At 40.5% G+C, this 20,878-nt stretch overlaps 1 protein-coding gene across 4 annotated transcripts in view; it reads right to left on the bottom strand.

Moving 5' to 3' along the window:
• The window catches only part of cars1 (cysteinyl-tRNA synthetase 1), an 81,186-nt gene that overhangs the window by 48,191 nt on the left and 12,117 nt on the right, over positions 1–20,878 (bottom strand). For all 4 annotated transcript variants that reach the window (XM_060838439.1, XM_060838442.1, XM_060838443.1 and 1 more), the window contains 8 exons: positions 19,730–19,821; positions 17,893–17,981; positions 16,668–16,764; positions 13,210–13,308; positions 11,492–11,641; positions 6,961–7,101; positions 5,535–5,623; positions 2,731–2,852 (listed from right to left, as the gene is read on the bottom strand). In XM_060838439.1, the coding sequence (XP_060694422.1) occupies positions 2,731–2,852; positions 5,535–5,623; positions 6,961–7,101; positions 11,492–11,641; positions 13,210–13,308; positions 16,668–16,764; positions 17,893–17,981; positions 19,730–19,821 (879 nt within the window). The remainder of the gene's footprint in view (positions 1–2,730; positions 2,853–5,534; positions 5,624–6,960; positions 7,102–11,491; positions 11,642–13,209; positions 13,309–16,667; positions 16,765–17,892; positions 17,982–19,729; positions 19,822–20,878) is intronic.

Raw genomic sequence — 20,878 nt, 5'->3', positions numbered from 1 at the left:
CATTATTCTAGGAAAAAGACTTTCATTGTCCATCCTATCTAATCCAATGATCATCTTGTATGTCTCTATTAAATCCCCTCTTAGCCTTCTTCTCTCCAATGAGAACAGGCCAAAGTCCCTCAGCCTTTCCTCGTAAGACCTTCGTTCTGGACATTCAACATCCTGGTAAATCTCTTCTACATCTTTTCCAATGCTTCCACATCCTTCCTGTAATGTGGCGGCTAAAACTGCACACAATACTCCAAGTAAGGCCACACTAGCGTTTTGTACAGTTGCAGCATGACATCACAGCTTCAGAAGTCAATCCCTCTACCAATAAAACCAAACCACCATATGCCTTCTGAATAGCACTGTCAACCTGGGTGGGAACTTTCAGGGAACTATGTACATGGACACCAAGATCCCTCTGCACATCTACACTACCAAGAATCTTTCCATTGACTCAGTATTCTGCCTTCCTATTATTCTTCCCAAAGTGAATTACTTCACATTTATCTACACTGAACTCTATTTTGCCACCTTTCAGCCTAATTCTGCAGTTTATCCAAGTCTACCTGCAACATTCATCCACACTGTCCACCACTCCACTGACTTTAGTATCATCTGCAGACTTACTAACCCATCCACCTATGCCTGCATCCAAGTCGTTTATAAAAATGACAAACAGCAGTGGTCCCAAAACATATCCTTGTGGCATACCACTATTAACCAGACTCCAGGCTTAATATTTTCCATCAACCATCACTAGTTGCCTTCTTACAGAAAGCCAGTTTCTAATCCAAACAGCTAAAGCATCCTCAATCCCATGCCTCTGCATTTTCTCCAAAAGCCTACCATGTGGAAGCTTAACAAAGGCTTTACTGAAGTCCATGTAAACCACGTCAACTGCCCTATCCTCATCCACATGGTCACCTTCTCAAAAAACTCAATGAGGTTTCTGAGACATGACCTGCTCTTGATTAATCCATGTTGACTATTTCCAATCAAATTGTTGCTTGCTAGATGATTATAAATCCTACCTCTTATAATCCTTTCCAAACCTTTCCTATAACAGACGTAAGGCTCACTGGTCTATAATTACCTGGGTCATCTCTACTGCCCTTCTTGAACAAGGGCACAACATTTGCAATCCTCCAGTCCTCAGGTATTAAACCTGTAGACAATGACAACTCAAAGATCAAGGCCAAAGGCTTAGCCATCTCCTCCCTAGCTTCTCAGATAATTCTTGGAAAAATCCCATCGGGCCCAGTGGTTTTATCTACTTTCATACCTTCTAGAATTGATTTACTAACCTCAATCCTTTCAAGTCTAATAGCCCAAAACTCAGCCTTGTCCCCTACAATATTGTCCTTTTCCTGAGTGAAAACAGATGAGAAATATTCATTTTGCACCTCTCTGATCTCCACAGGGTCCACACACAACTTAGCACTTCTGTCTTTGACAGGCCCAATTCCTACCCTAGTCATCCTTTTATTCCTCACATATCTATAGAAAGCTTGACGGTTCTCCTTTATTCTACCTGCTAAAGACTGTTCATGTCCCTTCCTTGCTCTTCTTAACTCGCTCTTTAAATCCTTCCTAGCTACTCTGTAACTCTCCATTGCCTCATTTGAACCATCACGTCTCAACATCACATAAGCCTCCCTCTTCCGCTTAACAAGAGAAAAGATTTCTTTAGTAAACCACGATTCCCTTACATTATCACTTCCTCCCTGCCTGATAGGGATATACCTATCAAAGACATGCAATATCTGTTCCTTAAACCAGCTCCACATTTCAATTGTCCCCATTCCCTGCATTTTGCTGCCTCATTCGATGCCTCTTATGTCTTGCCTAATTGCATTATAATTGCCCTTCCCCCATCTATAACTCCTGCCCTGTGGCATGTACCTATCCCTTTCCATCGCTAAACTAAACCTAACTGAATTATGGTCACTCCAACTCCTTAAATTCCATGTTTTCCCAACTTTCATTTTCCATTCAAACTCAAAAACCTTTTTATCAAACAATATAATGTATTTTCATCTCCATTCTCTTGTGAAAGCCAAGAAACACTAGTGCCAATTTTGTTCTGCTATTGATTAGAACTGTAAGTATCCAAATCCTAAATGAGCTCAATCAGGTTAGCAATCAGATTTCCTGTTATCCTGACTTTCCAGGTAATTCAGCAAATTTTTATGTCTTTTCCTCAGTTCTTAGTCCTAATTCTTACACCTGTTCATTCAGAATTGTATTTTCTGACTGCTGCCAAGGAACAATACACAATAGACCATCTTTAATGATTCATTGCTGCCTTTACACGAGAAAGGCTTTAAGGAAAAGAAAACTCTCATTCCAACAATGAAATCAGTGTGTCTCAAAACTATATCAAATTTTGTTAGCAAAAATAAAAAATGCATGGAATTGAAAAATGATTGTATTTTAAAAAACAATTCATTGATTATGAAGCACTTGGGGATTCTGAGAGGATTTAAAAAGCACACAATACACCAAACCTTTTTCCTTCTAGCCTCAACTTAACCTCAATAGACTTACAGCTTGCTGTTATGTTTATAAGAATTATGGAAGCTTCTTACCATAGGTTTGTTCAAGCATCTGGAATTATCTTTGTGACTCCAAAGAGTTTTAAACTTCACACAGTGTAAAGATTTTTCCTTGAAATATGAAAGGATCTGTGAACATTTATGCACCAATTGACCGAACAAATGTACCTTTGGTTAGAACTCTCACCTTCTCCTTCATGCAGTGCTTTCTGGTCTCCGACAGCTTCAGGCACCAATTTGGCATATGAATGCTTCTCACTGCTGTCAAATTTCACCGTGTCAAAATATACCGAACCGTTGGAGACATATCTGTGGGAGCATACACCATACATATTATTAGGCACGAAAAAAGTAATGTTACTTTTCCCCAGGAGCTGATGCCCCCAACACTGTATAATAAGTCCTCAGTACAACCTACTCAAGCACAGTTCTCATCAGAAGTCTTACTCCGCATCTTTCCATTCCAAATGTCTTACCCTACACATGTGTATTGTTTTCCTAAGGTCTTTGTTTGGATAAATATCCCTCTTTCCCTTGTGCGATCTTTGTATTAGACAACTCATTATCCTTAATGATTTGAATGCTCTGATTCTTCCACCATCAAGATTCCAATCAACACACGTTACAAATCAATTATTTCACCCACAGACATAGAATCTCATCAGTATGTGGCCAAGCAAACTCAGATCTTCAACAGCCCGGCCAATTTTCACTATTATCCCAGCTTATCTGCTCCTTCAATTTTTTCTCCTTCCCCGACTTTCAGTGAGAAAAAAATCCTTCACTATGTCCAGCTCCCTTACCAGCTCTAACCTCTCTGCAGCCAACAAAAATAATTTTGTAGATAATTTTGTACTGTGACTCATCTTTTTCTTGTTTTCTTGATAAGCATCTCCCCTGCTTGCACCATCCTTCTCCATAAGCTGTCCTCCACTGTCAACTTACATGCACTGTTGCATCCAATAATTCCTCATTCTCCTACACAGTGCTACAATGGTTGCAGCATGTTTGGTGGAAATTGATAACTTTTAATGCCGGATACTGCATACAGTGAAAACAACAGGTTGGTACACCAAGATCCCACTTCTACTTCTCAGTGGTGATACATTGGCAGTCCTTTGCTCTGTTGTTTGACAGATTACTGGACTACTACAGCACCTAGCCATCTCTGCTGCCATCCTGACTTTGGATGTCATTGTTCACTCTCCGTTTGGCAACAAACTGAGCTTCCCTGCATGCTTTTGCCCAGCATTTATCATTGGGTGGCTCCTAACTTCAACAAAAGTTGAAGCATTGGCCATTGCACACACCTCACTGGGTCCAGAACTATGTTACTGAAGTTAGCAAACAATTGTGATCTGGAAAAGCAAGACAAAGTTTGTATAATGCTTATGCAAATATTATTCCCAGCTTTCACAGCCTTTTCTGACAAGCTTAACATTACACGGAGTATTTTATTATGTATATCCATTAATCTTCTGTAGCCCACCTCCAAAGTGTTCACCCAAGTTCTTTGCAGCCAAACCGGTGTGTAACCCCATGTTCTGGTATACTGACACCTCATGTACCTTCATTTTCTGTTCTGGTTGCAAGCCATTTATATCCGGTGTCTCATCAAGAACGGATCTTGCTTCTAGTCTGTCCACTAAATTTCATGTAGCATCAAAACTTAAGCTGGTGAATGCAGCAATGGATGTTCAACTGATAGTGAGCACCATCTCGTTCATGGCACGATGGACATGTAGCCATTCCTAATCCTTACCAGTTAGATTCTTCTGCCTCCCATTTGGCATCACCTTGCTCTGTAACATGTGCGGAATTGTATCAACTACTGCATTGCCATTTGGGTGTTACAGCTGCCATAATAGGAGCAGGATGGGGAATCAGTGGTTAGCACTGCTGTCTCACAGCACCAAGGATCCATGTTTAATTCCAGTCTCCGGTGTCTGTCTGTGTGGAGTTTGCACATTCTCCCTGTATCTGTGTGGGTTTCCCCTGGGTTTTCCCCTTGTCCAAAGATGTGTAGGTCAGGTAAATTGGCAATGCTAAATTGCCCATAGTGTCCAGGATGTTCAGGCTAGGTGAATTAGCCATGAGAAATGCAGGGTTGCAGGGACAGGGTAGGTGGGATGTCTGGGTGGGACGCTCTTCAGAAGGTTGGTGTAGACTTGATGGACCAAATGGCCTGCTCCAACAGTGTAGGGATTCTACAGTTTTAAGTGAATAGCTGGTAACATATGCAAAGTGCCAGGTGAGAGAGTGAAACTTGCTGCAATATTAAATACGTGTGTGTGTAGTAAATATCCTCAATCTCTGCTCTTCTCTGATGGTAATTTCTGTTGAACCATACATACCCTTGATCTTTCTTAAAGCATGTTGCCTGAAATTGAATACAATACTCTCTGTTCCTGCACATCCTTTAGAATTAAACTGTTTAGTTTATGGAAGCTCCCCTCATATTTCCTATTAAAATGTTTGCGTTAAATTTTCTCCACCATATGCCCATCTACGACACCTGCCTATATCCTCCTGACATCAGTTAGTATTCCTTTCATTGTCTACTACATTTACGTTTGGATCATTTGCATATTTCAAAATTACAGCCTGTTCCCTCGATTCTGAGTCATTGAAACAGGATGAAAAGAATTTCTCCAAATTCACTCCTTTATTCACTACCTTGGCCTGACTCCAAAGGAAAAGCACCTTGGGCTTTTTGTTACGCAATGTAATCATAAATACATTTGAAAAGATCTATTTTAATAATATTATATCTTCTTCTTCACTGTTTATCCAAACTGTTTTTGTAAACAGTTTTGTTTGCCTATGTAATGGTTCAAGTTCAATTCACTGTTTTACAGAAAGATGCAAATATTGACTGAAAAAAGATTGTCATCAAACTGTACCTACAATCACTTCTATTATTAGGTTTTATACATCATATACACATACATTTAGAAAGAACTGTGTTAGCTGTCAGTGACAAATACGTACCCATAACCATTATCAACCACCTGCTTAACAAACTGCACAATCTCAGGAACATATTCACTCACTCGAGTTAAAACATCTGCAGGCAAAACCTATAGACAAACAAAAAAACTTAGAAAGTACTGTACTGCATGATGCATGAGGAGTAGAGTATCTGTAACCTGAGCTTCAGAACAGAGTGAAAGGGAAAACATTGTACCATGGGCATGAGGAGCAGGGTATTCCAGAACAGACACTATATAGCACTTACACTTTGAAGTGGTTATGGGGGTCCAAAAGGGATAGTAGAAGAAAACGTTACCAAAGGTGAATTACCAAAGTGAAGATAAAATAGAATAAACCAATCTATTATACATAATAGAAATTTGAATATTTTAAAACAGTGTAAAAATATAATTCCATAAATCCCAAAGTACCCCAATCACTGTACATGTACAGACAAAACTGACTACTCTATCACCTTACAGAGTTGGACTGCGGCTTCTATCCAAGTCTTGAGAATTGGATTGCCTCTTCCTAGAGCCATCATACAACTGAGTTTAATCTTTCTCAGCTTCAAATCACCCTTCAGCATTTAACTAACACTTCTGGTGCTGAACTCTTATTAAACTCCTTATACTAAGGTAACCTATTTTTACTAATTCTAAACTATTTTCTCACTTTTTCAGGAGCAACTGCTTCCACATCCAGCTCCAAGCAAGAACCTTGCAGAACTGCCCAGACTGAAACACAAAAAACTCCTTTCTTCCAAGTTATGGTTGACTGACCTAATCCAAACAAGAATTAAAAAGAACAATTCCTGATCTTCTAAATTGAAGCCTCATACATGACTGTTTACTTTATTCACCGGTGAAATCTTCCCAATATAAACAAATTAATTATTAATCTCTGGGAAGTATTTCTCTCACACTACTTTAAAATAAATCGCCATGGCTACACAAATACTTGCAGGTTAATCATTAGACATACAGAAACCCATGTGCCACTCGTTCACATTCAAAAATCCAAACTCAAAAACGTGATATTAAAATTTACATAAATCACAGACCTTACATGAAACCTTTATTAAAATAAAACATCCCAAATCACTTCACAGCAACATTAAAAAACAAATATAGCACACAGAATGAAATTAGATCTGATAACCAACCACATGGTCAAAGAGATTGGTTGTAACATGTGTCTTCAAGGGGGAAAGTGGGATAGGGTCAGAAAAGGGTGTGGGAATGAAATTTCAATCCTAGGGTTAGACAATTGAGTGGTTTGACATCTGACAGTTACATAGTGACAATGAATCATTTGAGACTTGTCCATTGTGATAAAGTATTGATTGATTTTTAGACCGGATTTTGATTAAAGAACAATATATCCTAATGTCCGAACTAAATTGTAACAATTTACCACTACTAAAATAATTATAATTACTTACATTAAGTGCATCCATATCTTTGTGATATTCTCCCTCCCAGTACTTGGGAAGAGTAGAAAAGATGGAATTGTCAGTCACCTGACTACCAAATTGAACATCCAGCCAATCAGACAACATATCCTTTGAATTATCCAACAGCAACTGTAAAAGAATATGATCAGACAATCATGATAGTTAAGCAAGCTGCATGATTATGCATAACATACAAATCAATACAGACTGCACTGTTATGGTAGAAGGCAAAGGTCATATTGTACTTTCGGTATAGTTCTGCTTATCTTCAAGTTTGGAGACAACACAAAACAGAGTGGCAAAAAGCTATGTCCTTACAATAGCTGGGTTGTGTAGTGTACAGGAGACAATCATGAATTTAGAAACATGCTCCAGTGAGCATTATAGATCTCCTCAATGCTGATTGACTCATTCTGTTGAACTGTTGTTTCAGAACGCAGATAGTTTGCTCCACAACACTGTGGTGAAAGTGTAGCTCTTTTTGTATGCAAACTGCAGTTGCATTGTGGAGGAGTGTCATGTAGTACATGTAGAGAGGACACACTGATCAGTAAGCAACTTCCTATTGCAGTGATTTAAATATGGTATAGTTAGATGACTGGTCTGGGACAAAAGAATCAAGGTTGCTGGCAAGGAATTGAGCAAAATGATGCTTTTGCAGATGTCTGCGCCCCCCCCAAATATGAAACAAGTGGTGTCTGATGTTGTTTCAGTATCTCTCTTTGTTAACATGTGACATGTGCAAAGCCATGTTGTCCCTCCCCTTTCCCTTGAGAGTCTCTGCCACCTCCCTGATGCACAGTGAACTGCAAAATGTTGCAACGTCACTGGTTCCTGGTCAAAAGCATGCTGAGGCATAGAATTGAGGACCAAGGTGATCTTCACAATTACTGGTAACAAGCTCCTTAACCTTTTGTGGCTGCAGGTCGGGTTGAAGAATACATAGCTCACGGTACACGTCCTTAGAGAGAGAGAGAGAGAGAGAGAGACAGACAGAGATGGGCAGAGACAGAGAGACTATACAAAAACAGAAATTGTCAGAAAAGCTCATCAGGTCTGACAGCATATGTGAAGAGAAATCAGTGTTAACGGTTCAGGTCCAGTGACCATTCTTGAGAACTGATGGTAACTAGGAAAAAGTTACCTTTTATGCAGAAGATAGGGTCGGGATAGGTATGGAGTAAACGACTGGTGGAGATAATGCTCAAAGAGAGAGAATATTGGATAGACAAAGGAGTAAATAACGGAGAAAGTGAGGACTAGTGATGCTGGAGAACAGAGTCGAAGAGATTGGTGCTGGAAAAGCATCCAAGGAGCAGGAGAATGTCAGCCTAGGAGAATGAATAGCTACTAATGGGGACTAATAGTGGCTGACAATGGGTAGTGTGGAATCACATACCACGTGATGACAATACCTGGTGTGTGGGGGCTGAGATGAGGACATGGGAGAAGGTACCTCAAGCCTTAAAACTGTTGAACTTGATACTGAAATGGGGGAGTTTGGAAGTGAAGGAGACGAGGACCAGCGTGTCCCAGAGGGAACGGTCCCTATGGAAGGCTGACAAGGGAGGGAAAGGCAATATGTATCTGATGGTGGCATCTCACTGAAAATGACTGAAATGGCAGCTAATGTTTCTCTAGATGTGGATGCTGTACACATGGCAGGTGAGGTTGAGGGGGAGCCTGTCACTATTGTAGGAGGGAAGTTGAGGGTGTTGAGGGCTGAAGTGCAAGAGATGGGTCACACTCAACTGAAAGCCTGTCAACTATGATGCTGGGAATCCTTGTTTGAGGATGAAGATGGACATTTCAGAGGCCCCATTGTTGAAGTTGGAATAATCGGAACAGATGCAATGGAGACGTAGGAGGGAGAATGGAATCTAGGTAAATGGAATCTCTTTAGTGTGTACATAGGAGGTATAGTTAGTAAGTTTGCAGATGAGACCAAAATTGGAGGCTTAGTGGACAGCAAAAAAGATTACCTCAGATTACAATGGGATCTTGATCAGATGGGTCAATGGGCCAAGGTGTGAGAGATGGAATTTAATTTAGATAAATGTGAAGTGCTGCGAAAGGACCTTGGAGTGCAGGTTCGTAGTTCCATGAAAATGGAGTCGCAAGTTGATAGGATAGTGAAGATGATATTTGGTATGCTTTCCTTTATTGGTCAGATATTGAGCACAGGAGTGACAAAGTCATGTTGCAGTTGTACAGTACATTGGTTAGACCACTTTTGGAATATTATGTGCAATTCTGGTCTCCCTCCTATAGGAAAGATGTTGTGAAACTTGAAAGGGTTCAAAAAAGATTTAAAGGATGTTGCCCGAGTTGGATGGTTTGAGCTGTCGGAAGAGGCTGAATAGGCAGGCGATGTTTTCCCTGGAGCATTGCAGGGGACCTTATTGAGGTTTATAAAATTATGACAGACGTGGATTGGGTAAATAGACAAGGTCTATTCCCTGGGTAGGGGGAGTCCAGAACTAGAGGGCATAGGTTTAGGGTCAAAGGGGAAATATTTAAAAGGGACCTAAAGGGCAACATTTTCACGCCAAGGCTGGTGCACGTATGGAATGAGCTGCCAGAATAAGTGGAGGAGGCTGGTACATTTACAACATTTAAAAGACATCTGGATGGGTATATGAATAAGAAGGGTTTAGAGGGATATGGGCCACGTGTTGGCAAATGGGACTAGATTAATATAGGATATCTGGTTGGCATGATTGAGTTGGACTGAAGGGTCTGTTTCCATGCTATACATCTCTATGAGCCTCTGTATAGTCAAGGTAATGGTGGGAATCAGTCAGTTCATAGTGGTTATTGGTGGCCAGCTTCTCCCTGGAAATGGAAACAGATGTCGAGGAAGAGAAGGGAGAAGTCAAAGAAGGACTAAGTGAAGGTGGGAGTGGGGTGGGAATTGGAAGCAAAATTGATAAACATTTGCAATTCTGGACAAGACAGGGAAGCAGCACTGATGGTATCATTGATATGCCAGTGTAAGAATTCTGGGTGGGAGCCAGAAAAATATTCCAAGTATCCCACAAAGACACAAGCATAACCGGGATCCATGCAGGTCCCCCGGCCACCCATTTGACCTGAAGAAAGTGAGAGGTGTTATAAGAGAAGTTGTTCAGGGTGAGGACAAACTCGGCCATGTGGATAAGGATGGTGTAGAAGGGGACGGTTCAGGCCTTTTTATCAGGAGCGAGTGGAGAGCCCTGATACCACCTGGACATGTAAAGAGACTGTATGACCATCGTAAAGGGGAGGCGGTTAGAATCCGCAAACTGGAAACTCTGAAACAGATGCAAAGCATCAAAGGAATCAGGGATGTAAGTGGGAAGAGGTTGGACAAGGGAAGAATAAAAATCGAGTCAAGGTAGGGAGAGATGAGTTCTATGGGGCAGGAGCAGGCAGAATCAGAGTGCATGGGCAGCCCTGTTTATAGATTTTGGAAAGGAGATAGAAGCAGGGTGTACTGGATTGGGAGTCTATAAGCTTTGAAGCAGTTGGGTGGGTGAGGGGAAACCAGACTAAATGATGTTAGTGACCACAATGGACATAATGACCTGATGTTCCAAGGCAGGATCATTGTCCAGAGGGAGATAGGAGGAGGTGTCTGAGAGCTGGTGTTCAGCCTCTACAATTTTGAGTTCAGTCCACCAGATAGCAACACAGTACCACCCTGGTCAGTAGGCTTAATTACAAAGTTAAAGTTGGATCTGAGAGCATGGAGTGCAGGAGGCTTATGGGGAGATAAGTTGGAATGGGTGAGGAGAGGGCAGGGGCAGAGAAATTAAGAAACAGAGAAGATATGCTTTCTATCAGCATGCTGTCGATGTTTTGTTCTCTATGTCACTCTAGGCACTTATAGATGCAGCAACCTTTGTTTTAACCAGAACCTGAGGAACTGGCCCTCTTGATATGTAAATTACATACCTCAAACATGAAAAGTTTGGTATATTATCTATATTAGAGTAGTCAGTTGAGGGTGTGAAGGCTCTCTGCTAGTAACTTCTATTTAAGTCAATAAGTGACTTATGCTGGAAATAAAGTGAGACAGTGATGTTATACCCCCTGCATTACATTGCTCTTACTTACTGTGTGTATTTACATTGATTATATGGACCTCTTGATCAACCAGAATATTTGGACAACTGGCACATTCCTGGTCCTGTAGGCATTGGTTTAGAAAAGAAATTGCTGTTGCTGTGCAAAATGTCCTTAATTCAAACAAATATTGGTGTCGTTCAGTCTACCTAGCAGCTATTTCTGATTTTTCAATCATTCCTTTCCTATTCTCAACATATTAGTAAACTGTGAACCTTGACCTTAACAGAGATGTCTAAATGTAGAAACATATGTGAATCATGTTTATGAATAATAAAGGACTGAATGGTGTTGAGGCTCTGAAGTCATTAAATCTGCCTCATCCACTAGCTTAATTTAACAATTCACTATTCTACTCTGTGTCTCAACTTTCAAACAATGTCAAATAATCATCTCCTTGGTTGTGCCATACCTTAGCCCGTTTGGTAATCTCCCCATTGGAAAGTGCTTGTTGCATCGCCTCTTCCAGGGATTTCTGGGATGACTCAACTGCTTGATTGACTCTCTGCAGCATCTGCTTCTTGTCTGGGTCAGTGGCTTCAGCAAATTTCACAGAGAAAAACTAGAATATGGGAAGCAAGGATATAAGTAACAATTTAAAGCAGGATATGATTTTAATTATCATGTCATCAACAATAGATAAAGTACAACAAAAATCAGATTTTTGGTGTCTGTCTTTAATCCCATTCCACAGAAGTAAAAAAAAATCATGTATTCATCCATGTAACAGGTGACAGCTCTGGGAGTTATAGATTATTTGTTTTAGTTTTAGTATTGTTAAGATGGGATTTGGACATGGCAAATAAAGCACAATCTGGATTAGTGGTGCTGGAAGAGCACAGCAGTTCAGGCAGCATCCGAGGAGCAGTAAAATCACAATGTCTTGATTTTCCAGTCACTCTTCTTTTACCCCAACTTGATCCAAACAACTTTGTACATCCTGTCTAAACTTCCCAATTGCTGAAAATGTGTTGCTGGTTAAAGCGCAGCAGGTCAGGCAGCATCCAAAGAACAGGAAATTCGACGTTTCGGGCATAAGCCCTTCATCAGGAACTTCCCAATTCCCATCAAAGAATTAAGCCACCATCAAAATTGGATTGAACCTGTATCTGTCGCAGCCACTTCATAAATTGATGAACTTGTGCAACTGGAATCAGAGTTCCACACTTTTAAACAATTTAGTGTTCACAAATTGTCATGAGAGGTGAGCCAATGTGTCAAAATGAAGGTTAAAAGGACAATGTCTCATGCGGGTAAAATTAAACACTTTTCAAGCTTACAAGTGCTTGATTATTTGTCTTAACTGGGAGTTCTGCTGAGATTGTACACAATCTTGTGCTGAAACAAGGTCAGAAATATCATCTAATAAAGACAGTGTGTAACAAAGTCAAATAGACCAGCATTTAATCCTGCGTAACCTAATCTCACGTAGGATAGCTGAAGGGTTGACATTAATCTCAGCCTCCTTGGCTAGCAAATAATGAAAATAAAACTAGTTCCTGAAGACTACCCAATGAACAGAGTCAGGAACTGTGTACTTTTGTACCTTGAAGAGCAGGATTGGAATCAACTGTTCCCCCAAAGTGGAACATTTTGATGGCGATCACTGTTTAAATTTACAAGAGTATAAAGCAGTACGAAAATAAGATGGACTAAGTGCAATAGAGTGTAAGCAACATCATGAAACAGGGAATCAGCACATTGAGGGGAGGTGGAAAGAAAAAAAGAGAACTGAAATGATCTGAGCGAGAGCGCTGTTGAATCATCAATGTGGTTCACAACCTTGACACGAGGTGATAAAGAGAGCACAACATCTTTCTTTCTTTCTCATTTGGTGAAGAAGTTGGACAAAACAGATCAGTTAGTTCTGCCTTGCAACCAACACCAAAGAGAGTAAAGAGTTAAATACAACTTTGTCTGATATTCCTTTGATCTGAAAGTGTGCTCTCACTGAGATTCACAGACAACATCAACAGGGATATAACAAAAAGGAAAAGTCTGGAAATACTGTAAATATTACAAAAAAGGTTAAATTATGGTGTGATGTCCCTCTAACCAGGTTTAAAAAAAAAAGTACGGGGCAATCATTTTTCGGTATAGAATGTAGAAGCAACTTCAATATTATGATACCTTCAGAGCCTCACTGATGTCCTGTAGAAGTTGTATAGGAGACAAATTTTTCTCTTTGTACTGTTCAAATAGGTGATTCTGTCGAGCTCGCTTGATAATCTGTGCGAAAAAAACCAGCTTCCACATCAGTAAAGCAGCATAACGGAGAGAGTGAGTACAAACCACATGCAAGTTCAGGAGAGAATATATCACCACACCATTGACTAGGAGAGGCAGACATAAATCCAGCACAATATTACTCCAATGTACTATGGAAGCAGTAACCAACCAACACAAAGTATAATTTGCAATCACACTTATAGGTACAGTTGAAACTCAAATATTTTTGGGAATATGAAGCTTTAAAGTAATTTCCTGAACGACATCAGAAAATCTTGCATTTCGACCTGCACATGGAAAGATATGCAGAGACTGGCAATTAACTACATCTAACATCTGTATAGATACTTAAGAGGAGACAGAAAAAAATACATGCTAAAATTCATGAATGAATATTTTACACTGACTGTAAAAGTATCAAGTTCTCAAAGTGACATCAATTATCTCAATTACATAGATAGCCACTAGGGATTCAAATCAGAAGACAGAAAATACACATTCAGACAAGGCAAGCTGTTTGTTTCTTTGTATTTCATTAATGGATGTGAGTAATTTGTTTCCCATTTCCTATTACCTCTGTGAAGGTGATGATGGGCTACCTTCTTAAATACAGCAATCCATATGGTATAGGCACACGTGTGCGCGCACACACACACAGACTCAACTGGTAGGAAGTTCCAGGCCTTTGAACAGACATTTTGACTTGAATCTTACAGAATCTATAAGAAAAATCAACTAATCCCCATGCAGGATATTCTACTTAAATCAACTGTAATAAACTTACAAGTGAAGGAATGAAGATACAATTCCAAGTCAAGATAGTGTATGCTTAAAAGGGAACTGTCGGATATAGATCTTCAAAAAGACAGTGAGGAGTTGAAGACTGCCCATTAGTTAATAGGTGAAATAGCACAACAGCAGTCATGCCTCCATACCTTCATGGGAACACTAGGAAAACCAGAACTGCTACATTGCAAAAATCCGTAAATTCTGCACGGAGCCCAAAGAGAAGTTTCAAACTTTTCCTACTTGAGGTACCCTCCTTCAAACAGTATAATGATACATCTCAAACAGTTCTCTGGCATGTGGAGTCCTCCTAACAGTGCTTTGTCTTTAGATTTGGTGCACAGCTTAAATAGAGTCAATCATTACAGGTCTATTGAATCATGGAGTAAAAAATGAGGTCTGCAGATGCTGGAGATCACAGCTGCAAATGTGTTGCTGGTCAAAGCACAGCAGGTTAGGCAGCATCTCAGGAATAGAGAATTCGACGTTTCGAGCATAAGCCCTCCTGATAAAGGGCTTATGCTCGAAACGTCGAATTCTCTATTCCTGAGATGCTGCCTAACCTGCTGTGCTTTGACCAGCAACACATTTGCAGCTATTGAATCATGCCAAAGAATTGCCCAAGACACTGCATGTAAGCAATTGCTAAATGAAGATGTCATATTCTTAACTTTTAAAATATGAAATTTATGCAATGTATACTTTTATGTTTTGGAATGTACTTCTAGATATTTAATGAATAAAGAATATTTTTGTCAAAAAAGTCTGTGAAATGCCTTTTTACCCCTTTCCCTTGAGTTGTACATCACAACAGCATGTATTTTATAAATACTAAGTTTATTACAATTGTATTATTCTACATGGGGATTAGTTAAGTTTTCATACAAATTCTCTAAGATTCAAATCAAAATATCTTGCAATGTACTATTTATCTTTTTACAATTTATTGAAAAAAGGTTATTATAGATTCATAGAAATGTACAGCATGGAAACAGACCCTTCAGTCCAACTCATCCATGCTCACCAAATATTCTACATTAATTGAGTCCCATTTGCCAGCACCTAGTCTCTGCCATTCTAAATGCTTCCTATTCATATACCTACCTAGGTGTTTTAAATGTTGTAATTATACAAGCCTCCAGCACCTCCTCTGGCAGCTCATTCCATACATGCACCAGCCTCTGTGGGGAAAAAAGTGCCCCCTTTTATCTTAAACCTATGCTTTCTAGTTTTGGATTCCCCTACCCTGGGGAAAAGATCTTGACTACCCTTTCCATGCTGCTCATGATTTAATAAACCTCTATAAGGTCACTCCTGATTCTCCAACAGTCCAAGGAAAATAACCGCAGCCTTTCCCTATAGCTCAAACCGTCCAATTCTAGCAACATCCTTGTAAATCTTTTCTGAACCTATGGGGTGGCACTGTGGCGCAATGGTTAGCACTGCTGCCTCACTGCACCAGGGACCCAGGTTCAATTTCCATATTGGGTGACTGTCTGTTTGGACATTCCCCCTGTGTCTGCGTGGGTTTCCTCTGGGTGCTCCGGTTTCCTTCCACAATCCAAAATGTGCAGGTCAGGTGAATTGGCCATGCTAAATTACCCATCGTGTTCAATGCATTAGACAGGGGTAAATAAAGGGTAGGGGACTGGATCTGGGTGGGTCACTCTTCAGGAGGTCGGTGTGGACTTGATGGGCTGAAGGGCCTGTTTCCATACTGTAGGGAATCTAATCTAATCTGAACCATTTCAAGTTTCACAACACCATTCCTGTAGCAGGGGGACCAGGATCACAGTGTTCCAAAAGTGGCCTAACCAATGTCCTGTACAGCTGCAAAGATTACCTGCCAACCCCTTTCCTCATTGCACTGACCAAAAGGCAAGCATATCAAACGCCTTCTTTACTACTCTGTCTACTTGTGACTCCACTCTCAAGGAACTATGAATTTGCACTCCGAGGTCTCTTTGTTCAGCAACACTCCCCAGGACCTTACCATTACATCTGTAAGTCCTGCCTTGCTTTGCCTTTCCAAAATGCAGCAACTCACATTTATCTAAATTAAACTCCATCTGCCACTCCTCTGCCTATCAGCCCATCTGATCAAGGACCCATTGTACTGTGAGGTAATCTTTTTCACTGTCCACTATACCAACAATTTTGGTGTCATCTACAATCTAGAAAAAAAAAGAATCCTGCCTGAACAACCAGTCAATCTATGTTCCATACCTTATTTTGTGAAAGCAATTAATTTAATTTTACCTTTTTTATCCATTCACTTCATCCTTAGCATTTACTATTATTTAAAGCTAGCAATATACAACAAGTATGCAGAATGCAGCATCTGAAGGAAAATATCTATAATTTAGTATAGTGGAATGAGTGTTCTATTCTGTGAGTATGGCACTGCTGGGGCATATTGAACTATCGTGTCATTGGAGATGGAAAACATGATTGTTGGCAAATTGAGAGTCAGTCAGAATAAAGTGACAGAAAATGTTTCTTTGATAAAGTCCAATTAGGATTTAAGTTAATGTTAAAAGCAGATACTAACAGAAGCATAAATTTAGTCTTACCTTGTCATCTACATCTGTGATGTTCATACAGTAGAATACATCATATTTGAAGTAATTCATCAGAATCCGTCGCAGAATGTCAAAGGAAATGTAGGACCTGCAAATGTCAGTAAGAAATAGCTTAGCCTATTTAGATCTGAGACGACAAGTCATAGGCTTTGTTGGTGTCAGACATAGCATCACCTGTGAAGTTATAACAACCTGGGCAACATTACAGGGTTGGAGGATTACCAAAGATGGCCACTTTTAAAAATAAAAGACCCCTTAACTATTGCAGGCATTGCAAACAAACTTCATTCTTTTCTTGAAAAGTCCAGCAGGTTAGGCAGCATCCGAGGAGCAGGAGAATCAACATTTCGAGTATTAGCTCTTCATCCTCATTCCTGATGAAGGGCTGATGACCAAAATGTCAATTCTCCTGCTCCTCAGATTTGCCTGACCTGTTTTGTTTTTCCAGCAGCACAACAGATCTTCACCATCTGCAGTCCTCACTTTCTCCTCCTTCATCCTTTTCTTACATAAATATCCACACGCACTCCACTCTTCAGCAAGAGCCACTGGAGGTCAGTTAGGAACCCTGGCTGATGGCATCAAAAGCAACTATAAAATAAATCCATCACAATCTCAGATCAACTAATACAGCTACTGAGCAGACAGTGAATCAAGGGTTTCATTATTCTGTATGTTTCAATGTCCAAAAGGTCATATATTTACCAAAACACCTCAAAATAAATGGCACTGACAGATGTTCATGACTTGACACCGGCTATTGACATAACATGATGCATGCCATAACAGGTCACATCTGGTTGGTTAAATTTGCCCTGGACCATGCCAGGATAACAATGGTAGTTATGCCAAAAATCATAGCAATAGAGTGGATGGATCATCTGTGTCTCTCTGTGCACATTTCTAATTACAACCACAGAATGTTTAAACCTGTGCACTATTCAGTATAACAGTGATGCAGGACTCTTTTCAAACAAAACACAATGGATAGTCTCCAATAGCAGACATTACAACCAAACTTGATCTTACCTCTGTGTAAATGCCCACTCTAATTGCATTCCAAGAGGAGTCACAGACGAGCAATCAGGAGCTGGGATTCTGCAATCTATCACCCCAGCTCATACAACAGTAATAGTGGATTGACAGCATAAGAGCTTATGCAAGAATGAAAGAATTAGCTGAAGAAGCAGTAAACTGATTTCACATAACAGATTACCTGGCGTGTCCCATATGTGAGGCATCATAAACAGTGGGCCCGCAGCAGTACCATAATACACGTTTCCCATTCTGGGGACGAAATATCTCCTGTCAGAGGGAAATACATGTTGAGATTTAGAAATACAAGTATCGTTGTCAACAGTTTTTGGACCAGCTTGTTAACACAGAATTAAACTAAATTTTAATTTTGGCTGAGTTACTTCGACTAGGACAACACACCCATCCTAGGACAAGCCAAACAGAGACATGCACGAAAATTCCTAGAAGCATGGCATTCCAACCAGAATTCTATCAACAAACATTGTCTTGGGCCCCGTTTACCACCCCCTGAGAAAAACAGGAAATGACATCACCAACCCAAAGAAACACAAACATATAAATAAAAAGCAGGAATCATCAGCAGTGCTTCATCCAGAGACTCACTGAGAGGTTACCTAGTATGGTGACGAAACATCTGTAAAAGAACCTTCCAGCTCAGCAAGCAAAACTACATCCAGAACCTCAACCTGAGCTACAAATCTTCTCAAAACTCACTAACTTATCTTGTTCACTGGGTGCAGCCCTCACTCACTGAAACATCTTTCTTCTCCACCCTCCCTGCTACCTGGAGTTTTGCACCATGCCCAGATGTCGGGGAGCTGGTGTGCAAACTCAGCAAAAAATGATGGTGGATTATGGGAATCAAATCTTAAAACTTCAAAAAACATTGATTGGCATGTGAGACAAGCAGCTTTATGGGGGAGGGGGTGCGCAAATCCCAGGGCCAAGTTCTCAGTGCCAATCCTCTCCTCAATAAAAAGGATCTCAACTCTGTTCCAACCTTTTTGCCTTTACCAAGCAATGAATGTGTCTTTTACACTGATAAGAATTGAACAGCAATGAGCATAAGATATGCTTCAGGACAGCCCATAAGTATTGCTTCATCTAATTACAATTCCAATTTTAATATGATATGGAGGTGCTGGTGTTGGACTGGGGTGAACAAGGTCAGAAGTCACATGACACCAGGTTATAGTCACGTTTATTTAAAATCACATTTAACATCCTTCCTCAGGTGACAGAGAAGCACAGCTCCGAAAACTTGTGGTTTCAAGTAAACCTATTGAACTATAACCTGGTGTCATGTAATCTGAACCAGTTTTAAAATGGGTACAGTTAGAAGCACAAAATGATAACAGAACTGAATATGCAGAGAAGTTAATTTGGATCCACCATAATTGATAATCCAAATTGGACTATCAATTGTACAATATTCTTGTGAAAAACAAAATTGCTTTTACATCAAGTTCTCCAAGCAATATTGAGATGCATATTTTCTGCTATTGCTGGTAGCCTGTTTGGCTGTGAACAATTTAGCCCCAGACCCGACCATCCTCCACCCCACTCATCTCCTATAAGATGAATTCCCTGCACCCAGCCTCCAGGCCCTGTGAAGCTGTCACCAGACTTCTGCTCTATCCCTTATCCAATGTCAGCACACAATGGAGATGGCACAAAGGAAATAGCCAATCACAGGCAGATGCTTTGGGCTGGGCAGGAGTACAGCAATTACTGGGTGTGTGGCCTTTGCTACACCCAATCACAGCAGTCAGATTGGTGGCCGATTCAACAGCAAAGAGTGGAGTTGTCGCATCCCTCAGCCAGATACAGTGTCAGAAAAAAATTTAAAGGGTGGATTTTCTGAGATGAAAAGGTCAGCGGAAATTTCTCATTCCTGCCTTCTACATTGTATCCATTCTATCATTCTTTCTCATGTCAGGCTGTAATAAAACACTTCATCGGGAGAAAAAATTATTCTGCATTATAATTCAGTCCTCTCCATTATTAGCACTGACCTTCCTGCGTGTCAAACTGTTATACAGTCTTAACTCAGGTTGTTTCACTTCTGGTGGTGGGGCCCATGGTGGTTGGGTTCTCTTCGCTTTGGCTAGAGGAAATCAAAATAGTTAAAGAAAGGTCCCATATGGCAACTGTTTGTTTTCCAATCATCTTTACTAGCTGCATTGGGATAGATCAGAGTCTAACTTTCAAAACTGCTTGTCAAAAACAAAGTAAGTCCTGTCTTTCCAAACAATTTCTCATCATGTTTACTAAGGTGCGATGGTTATCATATATAAGGTAACATGTTATGAACACACATTACTGTCATCCAATCATCACACCATTTCATGCAAAGTTATCTGGCTATCAATTGCTGCTTACATTTCATGCATTAATGTGGATACAGCGGAAAGTAAAGAAAGCCTCCACAGTGACAGATGGATAAAACATTACTTTTCTAGCAATGACCTACAGTCACAAATGATAACAGATTTATCTGATGTTCACAAAGAGCTTTCCCAAACTAATGGCAGCGCAGCAATGAACAGCATTCCTGGCTCTGATAGAGATATCTCTGAATGGCAAAATGGCCCTTTGCATGCACAGAAGCAGACTGTGACTTCAGATTGTTGCAACAAGCCACAGCAAGTGTCTGTGCATGCACCACTGATGTCACTGCATACCACGTGCAGCAATGTCAGCACCTGCCCACAAGGCACTCACTGTGGCTGCTGCAGGAAGTGGGGTTGGTTAGGGAAGAAACTGGAAGTGAGGATCCTGGAGAGGCTGGGGACGAGGCAGAGAATGAGGCAGAGATTCCAGATCTCACCAGCTGGCCATGATTCACTGAGGTGGAGGGCTCTTGGATTGCCCAACACTTTTGGGAGCACAAACAGTACGGTTTTCAATAGGTTAGTCCACAATCAATTAGTCTTTGTCCAGTTGGAGGAAGTGGCTGCACTGTACAGCTCTGGAAACATGTGTCGTTGCAAATCCTGGAAGATAGCTTTCAACAGAAAACAGATGAGATCCCAGGCAGGTGTCATTTCATTGCTTTGCAGCAAACTGGTGTTCCTGCACATCAGCTAAAAAAAATGCATGTGCACTGCACCACCTAGTGGTGGCATTCACGGTAAATGTAGTCAATTCTCATTGATAGCCTG

This window comes from Hemiscyllium ocellatum, chromosome 18 (assembly GCF_020745735.1).
Source record: "Hemiscyllium ocellatum isolate sHemOce1 chromosome 18, sHemOce1.pat.X.cur, whole genome shotgun sequence".
In the NCBI taxonomy this organism is placed as follows: Eukaryota; Metazoa; Chordata; class Chondrichthyes; order Orectolobiformes; family Hemiscylliidae; genus Hemiscyllium; species Hemiscyllium ocellatum.
The sequence above is the reverse complement of the archived record's forward strand: the minus strand, read 5'-3'. Positions and strand labels throughout refer to the sequence as shown.